The sequence below is a fragment of the Apteryx rowi genome, unplaced genomic scaffold (assembly GCF_003343035.1).
Source record: "Apteryx rowi isolate R43461 unplaced genomic scaffold, aptRow1 scaffold_423, whole genome shotgun sequence".
Lineage (NCBI taxonomy): Eukaryota > Metazoa > Chordata > Aves > Apterygiformes > Apterygidae > Apteryx > Apteryx rowi.
The window spans coordinates 160099-179276 of record NW_020450676.1 but is presented as its reverse complement, the minus strand read 5'-3'; the positions used below and the strand labels follow the sequence as shown (position 1 = coordinate 179276).

The window sequence follows — 19178 nt, the reverse complement described above, 5'->3', positions numbered from 1 at the left end:
ACGGCGGGGCAGGGCGGGGGCCGGGGCCTCGCCTCGCGCGGTGCTTTTATCGGCGGAGGGAGGCTCCCGCCACGTGATCCCCGTGCCTTGGTTTCCCCATTTTGCCGACTATCTTTGTCTTGCCGCCCTTGTAACTCCTTCGCCCATTAATAAGCCGCACCTAATCACCCTTCCCCATTGCTTGCAGCGTTGCCACGTCTGTACCTGCACTTGGTATCTGCAGTACTGAACCTCGATAATCTCGGCCTATATGGTTTTACTGGCACAGGCGGCCTTGCGAGGTTCTGCTCCCCGAATGACCCCAAACTGCTCCCCAGTTACCTGTGAAGTTCGGCTGTTTCTCACATAACCCCCTTCCCTACAGCCTGCGAAACACAGCTGTCCCTCCTGGCACCATCGGCAGCTTCTGCCAGCTTCTTGCTGTTACCTCCTGCCTTCTCCTGTGGCGTCCAGGGGTTTCCACACCCTGCTCAGTCAGCTCAGGCCAAGGCCTGGTCAGCACTTTACTTATTTGCCTGCAGCCCCACTGTTTTGGGAATTCTGTCCCAATTAATTTCCATCAAAATGATGCAGATTATTTAAACCCTGTAAATAGTACCTCTTTGTTACCCTAATCCATGAGGACTGAAATGGGTCAGGAAGTTCTTACATAAGCAGTTTTGAACACAGTTGTTTGCAGCGGCACTCACTCTGAAATTGTTTACTCTGAAATTAAGATTTCCCAGGTCTGTGGCTGGGGGGTTGAGCCAATGTGTTAACCTTTTTCTAGTTGTTGCCAACCAATGTCTGGATGAAAGGTTACATCCCAAATATTGATTGTGCAAAACATATCTGAGAGTAATACCACTAGCCATTTCAATCTGATCTACACAATGGAAACAGTCTGGGTTTTCAGAAATATTTCTAACATGTTTTCATATTTAGTAAGAAGCATAAACAAAACATAACCTCTTAATATGTCTTAGTTATTAAATTTTAGCTATTGGCCTACAGCCATTATACTGTTAAAGCTATTAAAAATGTTTTTTTAAAGACTTTCTCTCCTTTAATTGCACAGCAGTTTCCACTTCTGAGCTGCTTACACAACTCTTGTTAGCACTGTAGATTGCCCACCGAGTAGACCAGCCTCATGCTGCTCGGCCTGTACATGCACATCCCTGCTGCTGCTGAGGCTGAGTCTGCTTTTTCACTGCTGGGACTTGGGAAGATCTCGGGATGACTCCCTCTGTAGGGACTCTTGTGCACTTCCACTGCAACGGCTGCATGTTCCCCGCCACATCTGGTACGAGATCCAAGGTAGCAAAGGAAAAGAAGGAGACCTTTCTGCAAAAGTCTGCGAGACCCCTATTCTGCTGAGTGCATGCTGCCACTCCTGCAAGGGTATTCTTATAGCTGAACTTGGAGAAGACTGGGCTGCTGGTCTAAAGCCTCCTCCTTTGCTGTGGATCACAATGCTTGGTGCCATACAATATAATGACTGGCTGCTTTAGAAAAACTATCAAACCCTGAAACATAACACTTGCAAAAATACCTTTCTCCCCCATCAATAAGGTGGCAAAGTCAAGCTGCAGTTAAAATATGAAATGCTTGAGTGTGTTGTAACAATTAACAGCTGGTTTAAGGACAGAAATCCTATTAATTCTCTACTGAAAGAAAGGCAAAGAAGAAAGTTCAGCCCTGTTCCGTTCTGATTTGTCTTGCCGGACTGCTGTCCAACCATCACGCAACTGCATTTGCCTAACCATCAACCCAAGACAGACGAGAGGCCCAAGAAACAACTCCAGTAGGGAAAAGAGAAAAGGGGATTGTATGTGGTATATGAGGGAGTAGGGGTTACTTCAGTAGGGTGAAAGTTGCAAGGAAGTACAAGCATGGATGAAAATATGGCATATTTTGCAGGGTGCCTTAAAAGAAAGAGCTGTATCAGTTGTGGGAGACATAAGACCCAAAACAAAGCTTTTATATTTTGCTACTTCCACAATAACTTTTTAAAAATTGAAAGTTAGTTAGAAAATGGACAGACTGAACACCTAATGATGTTACAAATAACATACACAAACAAGGAATACATCCAGTGATTTTAGAGCTGAAGGTCTGTATTTTCCCCTATTCAAATGGCTTATAGTGAGAAATATGACATTTTAAAACAACTGAAAGTTAAATAACTCGCTCAAAGGTATATCTTTAGCAATTTATATATATAAACAGTATAGGCTGTTCAGAGTATTACTTCAAGACTCCACTTTTGCAATTTTTTTTGTCAACACAGAAAAGTATGTCCACGCATACAAAATTGACAAGAGCAAGAAGCTACAGTTTCATGCAGAACCATTAACTTCACCTACAGAAAGGGATGATAAACTTCCATTGACTTTTATGATGAATAATTGGGCCAGATCAAGCACTCCCTAATTACTAGCAATATTAACTGCAACCTAGGTCTTATACTTCAGGCAGAAATTGCTATGATTGATATCACACAGGCACAACAACTGCTGCATTCAAAACTGTCAAGAATTTAGTTTCTAAATAGGTCAAGGTACTTCAAGTACTCTAAAATACTACTTCCCCACTATTGAAAAAAAAGTCTTGCATTTGTGTTATTATATTGTGTTATATTTAATAAGTAGCATTCTTCTCTGCTACTTTGTGCTTCATGGGACAGTTACAGCAAATGGTAGTTGATTCCTGATGCAGTAGTTGGAGCAAAGTAAATGATGCATCTGAGAGAGAAGTATTAATGCCATTGTAGTGCTGAAGTCTCACCTGGAAAGCTATGTATAGTTCTGCTCATCCACTGTCAAGGAAAGTTAACAAGCCAGAACAAGTGAAAAACTGGTTGTCTGAGGGAATGGGGAATCTATCACACACACACACAAAAAAAAAAAAAAGAGAGAGAGAGAGAGAGAGAGAGAGAGAGAGAGAGAACGAACACCCCCAAAAACCCCAACCCTGAGATTGTCTTGATTAGCTTAGGACAGCTGTAGTTTCCCCTCTGTAAACACATCAGGGGGTGACCATATTAGGGGGTGACCATATCAGAAGAGTTACATGACTTCACTGTCATAAATAATGAATGAGACTTGATGACTCAGGTCACCCCTTTCAACCCTTTGTTTGTATGATGCCTAAATGGGAGCACATACTGTACTAAAAATGACCAAGAGTATTTTATGCCATTGCATTACAATAATTATGATAATTATGATAAATGATAAAAAGATTTGGATAGCGGCATCAACGGCAAAAAAAGCTCAGACTGTATATAGAACATTTATTAAAAAACAATTACAACTGTATATAAAAGCAAGCAATTTATTTAGAAAATTTAGAACTATTCACTTGTATATTCATAGTTGTAATTAGGAATTCTGACTCTGATACTGCTAAGCAAGTTCTGGTATGAATTTCTGTGTAAACATATAAAGGAAGCAAATGAATTGATTACAAATAATTGCACTGCATAGAAGATGTGTGAAATTTCCCTTGCGGAACAAATACAGCTGGTGTGCAATTTTATTATCTTGTTTTAATTTTCACTATTCCCTCCTATACAAAGATTCAAAGCCAAGTGGTTGTCATGCTTTGATAAGCAGTAGGCCAGCAGGCAGAAAGGAATGCAAGAACCCCACTGAGAAAATCTGTCAGCTTTTCTTTGACCTATAAAGTTCTGTTTTGGTAGGTGAGAGGGATTTAATCTTTTATATAATTATTATACCATAGATAAAACTGTATTTAGTTAGTCTGAACATTCAAGTCTTGGACTCTAGATTCAGCTAGGTCTCTATGTAAAATACAGTACACAACTAAATTTTTGAAAGATGTTCCAGTATAGTCCCTCCAACTTTGTTTTAAGCACAAGTGTAAGACATGTACTTGATTTGAGATTACTGAAAGTATTTATGATACCACTTACCAATAAAATAGGTATCTTCCACTGGACAATGAGTTATGAGTAGGAAACAGAATTTAAACCATCTCTTCATCTTACTCTCTAATTCTTTCTGTCATCTTTTATCTATTCCAGGTTTCTTTCTATGTGAAATCTGGAACTTTGCCAAGTTGTATGTAAAGTTTTAAATTGCAAAAGGAACATTAATTTAAGAAAGGATACTATGCTGGGCTTCAAGGTCTCACTGCCTTTAAACGTTTAAAAAAAAATCTACTCAAAGTACAATTTATGCTAGATAAAGCAAGTATTTCTGTAATTGCTCCCCTTATTCTTTTGGTCTGAAATTGTTGGTGTTATTTATGAGTAGTCCTTCTGATTTTAGGAAGTTAAAGCAGGAAAGGTCCCAAATTTGCAAACATACTGTTGTAAGCAATTGCCTTGTGCAAAAATAAATTCCTGGAGTCTTGTAACAGTCACTCCTCTGTAGAGGAATGCGTTGTAAACAGAATTCCACATTTATGGAATCTGGACTACCTCTTGGGTGGAAAATGCTGATATAAAAATAGTAAAAATATAAAGTATCGGCCTGATCATAATGTTATACAGTATTGAAAATATTTACACAATATATGAATTTAACTAATAAATAGGAGCCCAAGTAAAACTATAACAATGTATCAGCAATTTCAAAATACAAGTTTTCATACAATACTTACATGCATAGTTTAAGTTATCACACACCATAATGATCATTCAGATAATCTAAAACTGATGAGGTACTTGATAAAACATTAAAAACTTTTTTTTCTTGTTTTGAAGTTATCCGTTCCATCATGTACATTAAGTGATGGTGAAAACATGTAAAAGGAGTTCCATGCTCAAGAGCAATGTCAACCCAGTCCTGGATGCACTTCAAAGGTGTCTCTTCGTATCCGGCAAACATAGCTGGATTTGCTAAGAGTCCTCTAGCCACCATTATACCTTCAAACGAGAAATTAAACCACAAAGTTACAATAAAGTTTAAATTTAACATTAAATTTTCCTGTTGATTTTGCATAGCACCTATTATGGCAAACATACAAAGTTGGTGGACTACTAACAGGACAACAACAGAACAGCTGTACAGCTCCATCAGAGAAATCCATTTAACATTCCAAGCCCAAGAGCACCTATGTCATCTGTCAAAAAGTTCAACTTCATGATGTATTGTTCCAGAAATTTTGAAACAATACACAGGACACAGAACAGAAGCCTTTCTTCCCTGCTTTTTAAACAGCAATTCAGTTGTATTTTGTTTTCACTTGCTACACACAAAATGATTTTTAGTGTAACTCAACTGATTAACAGACCTAGAATCATCCTTCCAACAAGAACTCAATGTCTCAGTTATAGGAATCACAGGGCTCTTGGTCTGCAGCAAATCTTTGCTTTCCAGATAAACCAGCATATTGGCAACTCGAATCCTAAATTGTCAGATAAATCCAGCCAAATTTGACTGTTATTTTTCCTGTGACAAAATGATTCAGTTTTACCTGCATTGTAAACAATCTTACAAGATAGGATGATCAAGCATGACAAATTTCTTTCAGTATTGTACATGACAGAAAAAATCCAAAGTTTTGGGATTGTACTTCCTACGTTTTATATTTATGTTTTTGATAGATATCTTAAAACATAAAGATGCCTTATACTTTTGTTATTTAAGGTCAATTGGGTTATGAAAACATCCTTTATTATATTTTCTTTTGTATTGTACTAAACAATATTTCTTGTTTTAGGCAATAGATATTTCTTCCTGCTTTGGCTTTGAGAGGAAAGCCACTGTGGCAGTTCAGTACTATCAGTTTCTGTTGTTGCTCCTAAACACTAATAATACTGGCTACTGTTCTCTGTCCTGGTATTCTCTAAGACCCAAACTCTGTATATCCACACCACTCCTTCAAAACATATATTGAATTTCCATACTGTCCTGAAATCCTAGACATCTACAGGAATCCATTGTGACAGGCACCAAATAACTGCATGGATCCTAAAATTCCTTTTTGCCAAAATTTTACAATTGAAGTGTAAGACAAGTTAGATACATACAGATAGGAGAGTGCAATGTCTCACTGTGTCCTTGAAGCTACCCATCTTAACTGTTGTTAAGCATCTGGCTCAACCATATTTCCTTTTTCTCTGCCTTCTTTCTGCGAGAAAACTATTTCCATGTGCAGGGAATAGAGTTTTCCAAGAGGAAATTTACAGTTCTATAAAAGACGAAGAGCTTTGTAAAAAGAGGGAATGAATGTTTGAAGGTCCCTCTGAACTTCACTTCTGAGTGATGAGATGACATAATTAAGCAAAGGCTTTTGTAATCTGCCCTTGAAATCTTTATTTGTGGTTTTCAATAACAGTGTTGTAGTGCTCTAATGATTATGAGTGATTTTGTTTATGAATTTGTAAGGCATCTAAAACATCCTCTTTTCATTTCTCTTCTAAGAGTAAAAAAACCCAAAACACTCAAATCATGTCCTACTCTGAGGCAAAATAAATACTTAGAAGACTGATTTCCAAGTTTATTTAAAAAAAAAGTGTTTAATCTTACCATCTGCTCCCGTCAAGTGATGAACATTTTCAGCATCTTTTAATGTTTTAATGTCTCCATTAGCCACAATGGGTATAGACATACTTTGTTTAATAATTTTAATTGCATCATAATGTACAGGCTGATGTCTTTCTTCTACATTTCTCCCATGTACTGTAATCCATGAAACTCCACTTGCTTCAGCTTTTTGACACAGGTCAACTGTTCTTTTTAAGTCCTCATGGATCCTAAAATTCCAGGGAATGGAAGCATTATCTAGTAACTTATCTGAATTGTGTAAGAGGCCATCAGCTAAGGCAGAGTTAACGAAGATGATATAAATAACTGTATAACTAAAGAAACACTATTGATGGAAGGTAAAGAGACATTTTAATAAAAAACATACCATTTTGTTGTATTAAAATCACTATTTAATTTAGTATTGTCCAATTACATCACATCTCTGAAATAAACATGGTGAGTTTTACAGAGATTGAGCAAAGGTGCCCAAAAGATTCTAAAATAAATGTCATATCATTTTGCATAGTTTTGTGAAAAAAACTCTACCAATTCTCCTTTTCTGAGGGATTGTAAACTGAGTTGAAACTTAACTGACCAATATGCAAAAGCCTCACAGGAGTCATTCTAACAGTGGATGGAGTGTTACATGACACTTATAAAGCAAAGCTGAACAAGAATTTCCAAAAGTTCGGGAGGCGATGAAAGGAAGCAGACTGTTTCCTTTTCAGCAGCTGTGGGAAGCCAGTTCCCAGTTTTATTACCCCTCCCTTAATGGACAGCAGCAACTGTGGCTCGGGGCTCTAACAGTTCACCAAGTTAGTTGTCATGATTTTACAGACTATGCAACCCTCTTATTGTTGCTTTTCTTTTACGGAACCCTACATCTTTGAACTCATACATTCATATCTTTTGGACTGTAAGCCAGTTCTGGCATACAGTGTGATACCTGGGTAAGTTAAAGACTGTGCTGATTCCACTGTCTCAGACTGGGATTACTTGCCCCAGATGTTCTTTGACCAGCTGGCATTAAACAAATCTCAGAAATCTTCACATTTAAGGAAAATATTAATACGTTACACGCTGTTGTCATTAAGATAAGTAATCATATTAAACTGTAGTGTAACTATTACACTAACATGTTTCTTTTCCTTTAAAAAAAATTTAAGGGATTCTTCCACGTACTGTAAACAGCAGTATGTTAGACCTACCTTATTTTAATAGATACTGAAAATCTAGGGTTGTCGATCTGATTCCTTACATGTCTCACCATATCTCGAACTAGCTCTGGTTTATTTATTAAAGAAGCACCATAACCTTCTGCCATTGCCCATCTTTAAAAGAAGAACAACAACATTTGTAATCTACATTCAAAAAACCCCCCCCAAACCCTACACACCCCAAAATAGATTAATTTCAGCCAAATACATCAGTTTCTCTCCTTACTGCCTTGAGAATGTGTGATTAAGTGAGCAGAGATAGTACTGGTTGTAGTTCAATGATGCATTTGCAGCACAATATCAGCTTTTAGACACCAGTTCAGTCTCTATTTTACAATTAGAACTTTGGACAAGTTACTAATCTCTTCCAGTTCAATCTTCTGTCTACAGAATGGACTCACAAGGAAATCATGAAAATAAATTACCATTTGATTAACACAGATTTAGATCATACATAAATGGAATAGTCTGATTCTCCCCCCACACACATATGGGTTATGGATTTCTTCCAAACAGAAAATGACTTTTTGTTGAAAAGGAATATTTTGAAATGCAACTAAGAATCTGATTTCAATAATACTCTCTTTACCCTCAACTGAGACACACTTATTTTTGCTTGGCAGGAAATAACCTCTGCTGTTAAGTGGAACCAACAGTTTATAATTTTTTAAATAATTTCTCTTATATAGGCAGATGAAGCATACACAGTTTGATTATTTTGAAACCAGCATGCACAAGAAACAAAAGCATGCATTTCTAGCCTGAAAGAAACTTCCAGTTTGGCATATTTAACTGTAGTAGCTTAGAAAAAAAAAAGCTACTTCCATTTGGAAAATCTCAGATCTTTCCAGAAAAGTGTTTTCTCAAATACTGTAATTTTAAGTCAAGACAACCTAATTAGAATAGACAAATTAAGTATTTGGGCCATAATATTATCTTTTGCTTTCCTACATTTATTATCTGATGGTTTCACTTAGAAAAACACTGCTTGACAAGCGTATAATAAATGGTTCTCAGCTGAGCCAGTTAGCGAGAATCTTCATTTGTGCATGTGCAATCTTCATCTGTCTCACTGTCAAGACAAAAATCTTTATCAATTTATTAAGCGAGTAGATCACTGATTCACTGTATTTATAAACCTAGTAAAAAATGGAAGAAATTATTTTCAGCACTTCCTGAATAATATAATTTGTATAATTACATTTTTAGAGACTATCCTTCACTTGCCAAACTCTGAGACATCAGGGACTTGCCTCATCATTTGGGGAATTGCTACATCATTTCTCAACATACTTTCCAAATTCCTTGCAATGAAGCTCTTTTTCTGGAAAGGCAAATAGCATATCATGGTAATGCATATTTAACAGCTGTTGAGAAGGAATGGGCACTTCATTCCTGAGCCAACACTCAATATCTCAGAAATTAAAAAAGGCAAGTTGGCAAATACACCTGGTTTCCTCAGTCTCACCATGATGACAGGCATCTCAGAACACACAGAACAGTGTCTTACCACAAAGACATTTCTGACTGACACTTTAAAACGCTATTACTATCTCAACTTTTATTTTTAAGCTTAAACAAAAATGACTATGAAAATGAAGACCAGCATCCTTTATTTTCAAATTACTTCATCATATTTACACAGCTTTTTTCAAAATTTTACCTCTGAGGACAGCCGCAGTTTAGATCTATCCCATCTGCAAAAGGACAGACGATACGGGCAGCATCGCATAAAACCTGTGCTTCTTTAGCAGCAAACTGAACAATCAGTGGATGATCACCTACTCCAATAAAAGACATTTAGAGATTGGGGGGAAAAATAAAAAAAATAAATAAATTGTGACTGTTTTATTAATCCTGGATAAACGTCAACATTTATCTATCTTTCCTAAAATCTTTAATATATATATTTGTTTACAAAACTACTATCAATATTTGTCTAAATCAGTAACCTGTTTAAAAGCAGTATTAGTTCACTATATGCACAAAAATCAGAAAATAATTTAATTGTTCACTTGTATTTTGTATTATTCTTGGATGTTCTTAGACCCAGAAGTCCTAAACATTAAAAACAAGTAAAACCACCACTGTTGCCTCTATCTCCAGCACAAATAATCTACCAGTTCTCTTATTTGGTTCTTATTTTCCCCATTACCTCTCCTTTATTAAAATAAAATCTCAAAGTTTAACTTAAATTGCCATGTAATTTTCAATTGATTTCAACAGTTGCTGTCTCTGAATTATGTAAGCAGAACCAGATAAGCTCTATTACTCTTTGTAACAGTAACTTTTCAGCTATTCTTGTGGCGGTGATACTCCAGCTAAAAATACTACCGTAACTGACTATAACACTGCCAAAGCCTTGTCATGAGCCTCCTTAGGCTATGCCAATGCCTTAGCATAGTCTTCCTCATCATTCACCATTGTGCTACATAACCTCTCAAACTCTTGTTTTTGGACATAGTTGTAGCAATGGGGAATCTTTCTGCTGAATATAGGATTTTTAGGGGTGATTATCTTATTAATTAACTTATTGAAATGAAGCTGATGATGATGTGAAAAGACTATATACTATAAGCATAGATAGACCTCATATCCCAGGTCTAAGGCAAGTGACTGTTAAGTGCAAAATCCATAAATCCAGTATTGACTAGATGAGGTCGCTTATGAACAGGCTACAAAAAGTTGTGCTCCTTTTATGCTAGTCCCCCCTCCAGCTGATCAAAGTAGTCTTGCGTTCTTTGTTGCTAAATAACCCAGTTCTGGCAAGAAGGGTAGAAAACATCTTATCCCACAGATTATTTCGGGGCTACTGAATTGCTCTTTGGGTAGGTAGGTAATTTTGATCCTCTTGGCTGAGGGAGACCTCGGAAGAAGGAAGCTTACTTGTATCTGTGAACTCTAATCAATTACTATTATATAAAATGGACACTACAATCACCTTCATTCCCAGTGTTCTCTCAGAGAGGCTTTGCTCATTGGAAGGCAGGACAATGCTTGCAAAGGAAAGACAGCACTGAGCTCCGGATCACAAGTGAATAGAGGCATTCAGCCAGCAAGAGAGATGGGAATTCAGACATAAAACTGTGTCCTAGGCATCTGCTGGCTCAACATACCACCTTTTCTGACTGAAACTGGTCAGATGCCTACCTTCCACAAAGACAATATATGAAAACAAGTATTGGGGACCAAATACCTCTTTAACAGGTATTTCAATTCTTTACTGGACCTAGTCTCAATTCTTCCAAGGAATTTTCCTTTCAAGCAAATGAAGCAGAAAAGTAAGTTTAGCTTTAATGTGTTTTACAGTATTCTATTTTTCAGTAGAGCGTGAATGTTGAGCCTTCGCGCTCCCCCTCCTAGCCCGCTGCTTCTTGCCAGCATGCTGTCCTTTTGCTGTGCTGACACAGCTGTCTGTTTTGCCAGGCGGGAAACTTGCTAAGGAAACTTGCTTCAGAAAGAAGCTAAACAACCCACAAACATTTCTCCTTCCTTATTGCAGCCCCTTTTCTTCCCCCTTTCTGTGCCAACATGTCTGTTTTTCATCTGCAATGCAATGGGCAGAGCACATGCGCAGAGGCAGCTTTGTGTCAAGTGGGAAACCAAAGTGTCAGCGCTCAACCTGGGTCTACCGAACTATTTGTGATTTACTAAGCCCTTGCAGAGAGCCAGATGGTCATATGGAACATGCTCTCCTCTCTTATAGCTGCTGCATTACATTAAAGGCATCTAAAAATATCTCAAACAATCTTAGCACTCACTTTCCATATAAACAATTGCTGCAGTTAAGAGAGAAGGGGAATAGAGTAAGAAAGCTATCTGAGCGTAATAAGTGGAGAGAGATGATCCAACGATGCACAAGGCAAGTGCACTTGCAGTGATGAAAAGACCACAAGTGCTTCTGAAGATTTTCTGAGAAATCTTTCCTATTTTAATGGAAAATAGGTAGTTCAAGTCTCAGAGGGCAGCAGTACCCTATTAATCAAGTTGAGACAATTCTAAAAGTTATCTAAAAACCTCAGCAAGCAAAATGATTTCTTGCATATTTTCAAAACAGTGTCCATTTAGACAGTGTTTAGCTGAAGCGATTCACATTGTTATGGTTAAAATTTTGGAATAATCCCATGCACCTAATTTTTTGGTTGAGAATTAAATAATAAAAATGCTGAGTCTAGACATAATAAAATTTTTAGCAGCAGCCACAGGGAACCTCTACACCCATCTTAGAAATAGGCAACACAGAAACGACCGTCCCAAATAAAATGAAAAACAGAAGTTGCAATTGCAGGCTCCAACTCTACTCCACTAATTAGAAGACAATATCCCCAAACAAGAAGCCAGGAAGTTAAACATAAAACCACAATAAAATTTTAATGAGTAGCTCTAAAACAGGTTGTGAAAGAATAAATGTTAATAATTTAAGTACTGTAATCTTAGCAAAACTGTCCAAGGCAGAGTATTTTAGAGGCCTATAAAAATCACAGCCAGCGTGAAAGAGGTGAATAGGAGAAAGATATTGTTCATAACACCAGAACAATTTAATTGCGTACCCCTTGTTATCAGGCAACAAGGTTAAAACATAAAGGAGTATTTCTTCTCCCCTTCTCTGTCTCCCCTGCCAATACTCTGCACAATTAAACTGTGAAACTTCACAGAATCACAGAATGGTTGAGGCTGAAAGGGACCTCTGGAGATCATCTAGTCCAACCCACCTGCTCAAGCAGGGTCACCTAGAGCACCTTGCACAACATCACGCCCAGGTGGGTTTTGAATAACTCCTTCTCTGGAGACTCCACAACCTCTCTGGGCAACCTGTTCCAGTGCTCTGTCACCCTCATAGCAAAGAAGTTTTTCCTCGTGTTCAGAGGGAACTTCCTGTGTTTCAGTTTGTGCCTGTTGCCTCTCATCCTATCACCGGGCACCACTGAGAAGAGTCTGGTCCCATCCTCTTGACACCCTCCCTTCAGATACTTAGACACATTGACAAGATCCCCTCTCAGCCTTCTCTTCTCTAGGCTGAGCAGGCCCAGCTCTCCCAGCCTTTCCTCATATGAGAGATGCTCCTTAATCATCTTAGTAGCCCTCCGCTGGACTCACTCCAGCAGTGCCATGTCTCTCTTGTACTGGGGAGCCCAGAACTGGATGCAGTACTCCAGATGTGGCCTCACCAGGGCTGAGTAGAGGGGGAGGATCACCTCCCTCSACCTGCTGGCAACACTCTTCCTGATGCAGCCCAGGATACCATTGGCCTTCTTGGCCACAAGGGCACATTGCTGCCTCATGGTCAACTTGGTGTCCACCAGCACTCCCAGGTCCTTCTCCAGACCTGCTTTCCAGCAGGTCAGCCCCCAACCTGTACTGGTGCATGGGGTTGTTCCTCCCTAGGTGCAGGACCCTGCACTTGCCTTTGTTGAACTTCATGAGGTTCCTCTCCACTCACCTCTCCAGCCTGTCCAGGTCTCTCTGAATGGCAGCACAGCCCTCTGGGGTATCGGCCACTCCTCCCAGTTTGGTATCATCAGCAAACTTGCTGAGGGTGCATTCATTCATAAATGACCTGGATGAAGGGACCCAGTACTGACCCCTGGGGGACACCGCTAGCTACAGGCCTCCAACTAGACTCTGTGCCACTGATCACAACTCTCTGAGCTCTGCCATTCAGCCAGTTCTCAATCCACCTCACTGCCCACTCATCTAGCCCACACTTCCTGAGCTTGTCTATGAGGATGCTATGGGAGACAGTGTCAAAAGCCTTGCTGAAGTCAAGGTAGACAACATCCACTGCTCTCCCCTCATCTACCCAGCCAGTCATTCCAGCATAGAAGGCTATCAGATTGGTTAAGCATCATTTCCCCTTGGTGAAGCCATGCTGACTACTCCTGATCACTTTCTTGTCCTCCACATGCTTGGAGATGGCCTCCAGGATGAGCTGCTCCATCACCTTTCCAGGGATGGAGGTGAGGCTGACTGGCCTGTAGTTCCCTGGGTCCTCCTTCTTGCCCTTTTTGAAGACTGGGGTGACGTTGGCTTTCTTCCAGTCCTCAGGCACCTCTCCTGGTCTCCATGACCTTTCAAAGATGATGGAGAGTGGCTTAGCAATAACATCTGCCAGCTCCCTCAGCACTCGTGGGTGCATCCCATCTGGGCCCATGGATTTGTGGGTGTCAGGTTTGCTTAAATGATCTCTAACCTGATCCTCCTCGAGCAAGGGAAAGTCTTCCTTTCTCCAGACTTTCTCTCTTGCCTCCAGGGTCTGGGGCTCCTGAGGGCTGGCCTGAGCAGTAAAGACTGAAGCAAAGGCGGCATTCAGTAACTCTGCCTTCTCTGTATCCTTCGTCACCAGGGCACCCACCCCATTCAGCAAAGGGCCCACATTTTCCCTAGTCTTCCTCTTGCTGCTGATGTATTTGAAGGAGCCCTTTTTGCTGTCCTTGACATCTCTTGCCAGATTTAATTCCAAATGGGCCTTGGCCTTCCTCGTTGCATCCCTGCATACTCTGACAACGTTCCTATATTCCTCCCAAGTGGCCTGTCCCCCTTTCCACTTTCTGTATACTTCCTTCTTCTGGTTGAGTTTTGCCAGGAGCTCCTTGCTCATCCATGCAGGTTTCCTGCCTCCTTTGCTTGACTTCCTACTCATAGGGATGCTCCGATCTTGAGCTTGGAGGAAGTGATGCTTGATTATTAACCAGCTCTCTTGAACGCCCCCTTCCTTCTAGGGCCCTAACCCATGGGATTCCTCCAAGGAGGTCCCTGAAGAGGCCAAAGTTTGCTCTCCTGAAGTCCAGGGTTGYGATCCTACTTAKTGCCCTGCTTCCTCCTCGCAGGATCCTGAACTCCACCATCTCATGGTCACTGCCCCCACCTTCACATCTTCCACCAGTCCTTCTTTGTTTGTTAGTACGAGGTCCAGCAGCACACCTCTCCTCCTTGGCTCCTCCACCACCTGTGTCAAAAAGTTATCACCAATGCTCTGCAGGAACCTCCGGGACTGTTTGTGCCTAGCTGTGTTGTCTTTCTAGCAGATATCGGGGTGGTTGAAGTCCCCCATGAGAACCAGGGCCTGGGATCGTGAGGCTACTTCCAGCTGTCTGTAGAAGGCCTCCGCCACTTCCTCTTCCTCATCAGGTGGCCTGTAGTAAACACCCACAATAGTGTCACCCACAATAGTGTCACCCATGCTAGCCTGCCCTTTAATCCTTACCCATAAGCTTTTGACTCGCTCTTCATCCACCCCTAGGCAGAGCTCAATACATTTCAGTTGCTCTCTCACCTAAAGAGCAACTCCACCACCTCGCTTTCCTGGCCTGGCCTTCCTAAAAAGCAGGTAGCCATCTATGACAGCACTCCAGTCATGTGAACAATCCCACCACATCTCTGTAATTGCATAAGCTCATGATCATGGCCCTGCAACCACACACAGCTCTAGTTCTTCCTGTTTAGTCCCCATGCTGCATGCATTGGTGTACAGGCATTTCAGAGCGGTGATCGAGCATGCAGGTTTCCTAGGAGGGATACAAGAGGCTCCTCCGTAGCCACATCCCATGTGCACTTCCCTGGCTGCACACACCTGCTGGAGGCACCCCGCCTCGAGCCGTGTTTTGCCAACTACCCGGTCACTATAACTCTCCCCTTCCCCCATCTTTCTGAGCTTACAGTCCTCCTTACCAGGCTAGCCAACCTGTTGGCATAGACACACGTGCCCCGCTTAGTGAGGTGGAGTCCAGCTCTCCCCATCAGTTGTCAATCTTCAAACAGGGTCCCATGGTCGTAGAAACCAAAACCCTGTTGCCAAAACCAGCAGCGCAGCCAGTTGTTAACTTGGAAAGGCCGTCTCCTCCATCCCCCTCACTGGCGGGATTGAGGAGAAGATGACCTGGGCTCCCAGACCCTTCACCACCATCCCCAGAGCTCGGAAATCCTGTTTGATGGTTTCCAGTTTGCCCTTGGTGTCATTAGTGCCCACATGGCAGAGCGGCAGAGGGTACTAGTCCAATGAGTGGCCAAGCCTTGGCAGTCTTTCGATGACATCTCATACGCAAGCCCCGGCAGACAACAAACCTCTCTAGACAAGAGGTCAGGTCGGCAGATAGGTGCCTCCGTCCCCTGCAGCAGCGAGTCACCCACAACAGTCACCCGCCGCTTCTTCCGGGTGTTCCCGCGAGGCACAGGGTCTGTTGCCCCAGTTACTTCCCTTGCAGCCATGCCCATCTCCTCCTCATCTTGGAGGGCACTAAACCTGTTCTTCACTTGCAAGTCCTCAGGAGCAGTAGGAGCCTTTCTCCTCCTATGAGGAGTGACCAGCTTCCAGCCACCTTCTACAGTGTTATGATGTACCGTTTCACATGGCACAGAGCCCGTCTGCATCTCCACTGCTATGGGGGGTTGAGACTCTTGAAGCTGTAGGGTCTCTGAGAATATCCTATCTCTCGCTCATCTTCTCAGATGCTATGCAGCCTGCTTACTTCCCTTCGTAACTCCTTTACCTGGTGACAACTTGTCAACAACAGCACATCTTCTGCAGAAAAGATGACTGTCAGCCCCAGCCTCATAGAAGGACCCCAGGCACTCTCTGCATCCTGAGACCTGCAGAGCTACATCCACTGTCAGAAGGTCTGTCTGCGTGGAAGCCTCTGACATGGCAGATGCAGCGGCTCCAATGGCTGCTGGAGAATGCACTCTGTGGCATCATAACCATATTGAGGAAGTGTACAATACTACAACTGGAGAGGAGGGCCCCTTCCTTGTGTCCTTCTGCACACACTGCTGCACCTGTTCATTGCCTCTGTTAGCTGTGCTCTGGGCCTGGCTCTTATATAGCCTCTACCTAGCACTGACTAACAGGGTGCTCGACCCACCCTAATCAAGGGTCAGCTGGAACCAAGGCCCCAACTCCCTCTGATCAGGGGCAGCCAACAGAGCTCGTTAGCAGCAGCTATACTTAGCTACACCTAGCTAGAGCTTCCCAGGAGAAGTTAAGGCCTCCTGTAGCTGTCCTTGCCTAGCTCTCCTTATCTGTCTGCAGCAAGCACCCTCTCATTCCTCAGAGGGTTCCCAGAAAGCCTCCACAACTTCCAACAAGGTTCTCAGAGGTTCTAAGCAGAGCCCAGACACTGCTACACAAACTGCTACATCTGTTCACTGTCTCTGTTAGTTGCACTCTCAACTTAATTCCCATGGGTTGTTGTGAAGATCAAAAGTATAAATAAATTCAAAAGAGGGAGAACACTGGCTCTGTGGACCTCTGAGCCATATATATTGTCAATTATGTTCTTATTTATTTATTGTTTACAAACAAAGAATATTCATGCTTATTTCAAGTTGAATTCTTCTACTAATAAGAGAGGCTACCTGTGCAACTCAATATGACTTTTCTCTGTAACTGGTCTGCTCTAGTTGAGTAATGCCCCATAGCAAATGGTCAGTGCTAAAATCATAAAGTTTACTTCCACTGCTGTTACATAAATGAAACCACCAATTCAGCAGCATAAACAGATGAAGGCATCACACTTTGTAAATCTGACAAGGCTAATCTCCACATTAGCAGAGGCTCTCTCTATGCCTCTTGTTTTCCTCTATACTCTTTATGCTCCATTTTACACTCTTCTATTGCAGCCACATTGTGCCAGCTGACCTTTGTCTTTACTGTTACCTCTTTCCATATATTTTGTATCAATTTCCTCTTATCCTTTACAGCTGGGACTGTACAATTCCTCACACTCCTTCTTTTTGTATTTCTGGTTACGTCTCTGTAGCATGCCTGAATCACTGTGTCTCCCCTTCCATCTCCACATCCATGCTTCCACTTCCAGGTCTCTGCTTGTTCCTTACATCATTCTTGCTGTATCAAAAGCCCTTTCCATTTCCATTTCCACTCCAGCTAATCTGAATCGCTGCTCCCCTTATCAATCCCTAATTCCACTGTATCAAATACCTGGTCTATCCATTTTCCCTCTTTCATAATGCACTTTATTTCTGTTAGAGACCAGACAACGAGTTAAGTGTTCATCTCTGATATACACAAGAAACAGCAATTGCTAGGAGAGGAATCTTACTGCCACCTAAATCAGTTTGCAGGCCCTGATTTTCATGCAGAGTCAAGGTTTTCCAGTATTTCATATGACACACTATCCCTGGGATGTACCCACTCTTACCTATAATATTTCTATGGTTTTGCAATCAGTCAGATGCAATATCCCTAAATTGTTATGGATGTCAAGTGTTAGAGAATATCGGACTGAAGCTGTCTAGAATTAATTGCTTAGCATAACTTGCTTAGCATTAGTAGTTAAATTTGCTGAAGCCTTAGGCCTCAGGCTGTGAACTTTTACTTAGATAAGTAAAAGGGGGCCCCAGAGCCGGTTCAAGCTGGAGGAATAAAGAAGTTACACAGACGGCAGGAGTAGCCAACCTTGAAGATAAGAAGCAGCCTGCCTAGAGACAATGAAGAGGCCCAATGAAGAAGGGGAAAAACCCAGACCTAACTATTACTATTGGTCCAAACTATCGCTTAAGGGGTGGGGAATTTAGATTGTAAGGGTATAATTGCCCAGGGATTTCTTTGTTCAGGGTCCCTCTTCAGAGACACCCAGCTCCAGCTGTAATTACCACATGTGTATCATTAAATTTTATTTCTCTCCAACCTGACTTCGAAATTCTGCCTCAGCAGGAACCTAGGGTTGGACCCTGTTATGGTGGCCAGCGAGCCTAATTTTCCATAACATCAAGTTGCGTAACAGACTACATTTACTTGGCCAATTACATTAATCATTGCATAAAACATTCTGAAAATGCAACCACTTGTTAAAAAAATACCTTTGTTTGTTGTGAATTCGCTGTCTCTAGCTTTTGCAGATCTCACAAAATCAGCTGCCACTATCATTGGTGTATAACACAAATCGCAATTGTATTTCCTAACCAAGGTTCTGAAAGCCAACCTGCAGGCACATGAATATTAAAGATAAATATTAAAGATATCTTCTAATTAGCTATTCCAAGATGCTGTTTTGACATGTAATACCATGGAAACATCTAAGTATAATCATAAGATAAACACGTCCCACATTTATCTTCCTCTTAAATAATCACAGGGGGGAAAAGGTAATCACCTCTGTTTTTATAGTCAATAAAAACTTCCTCTTAGAAAATATACTGAAAACCTACAGCTGACATGACAGTTACTTACTTTGAATAACGGACCATAGGGGCACATATTTTTACAACTTGCCCAGCATGAAACAAATCCACCGGATCTTTTACTTGGCATTGTTCGGTTTCTACGACGTCACCAATCATGTAGAGTTAGCAACGGCTTTAGCATCTGAAAAAACGAGCAGTGCTTGAAATAAAAGTATTTCAGCTACTCCTCACACGCCACGCAGCACAGCATTGGAGTTTGAACCGCGCTCGGCCGAGGCGCCCCGCGAGGGGCCCGTCGCGCGCCCCGCGGCAGCCGCGCGGCCGGCAATGAGCCTTCGGCCGC

The 19178-nt window shown here is 41.4% G+C and overlaps 1 protein-coding gene across 2 annotated transcripts; it reads right to left on the bottom strand.

Moving 5' to 3' along the window:
* Nucleotides 1-3257: 3257 nt before the first annotated feature.
* DUS4L (dihydrouridine synthase 4 like) lies at nt 3258-19095 on the bottom strand. 2 transcript variants are annotated; one of them, XM_026076052.1, is made up of 6 exons: nt 18882-19092; nt 18512-18633; nt 9360-9477; nt 7688-7810; nt 6480-6706; nt 3258-4873 (listed from the first exon to the last, which is right to left on the bottom strand). In XM_026076052.1, the coding sequence occupies exons 1-6, from the start codon at nt 18989-18991 to the stop codon at nt 4626-4628; spliced, it is 948 nt and encodes a 315-aa protein (XP_025931837.1). In that variant the 5' UTR covers nt 18992-19092; the 3' UTR covers nt 3258-4625. The 2 variants fall into 2 exon arrangements, with proteins under 2 accessions (XP_025931837.1, XP_025931838.1); XM_026076053.1 differs by lacking the exon at nt 7688-7810 and having other exon boundaries at nt 18882-19095.
* Between the last annotated feature and the right edge of the window lie 83 nt (nt 19096-19178).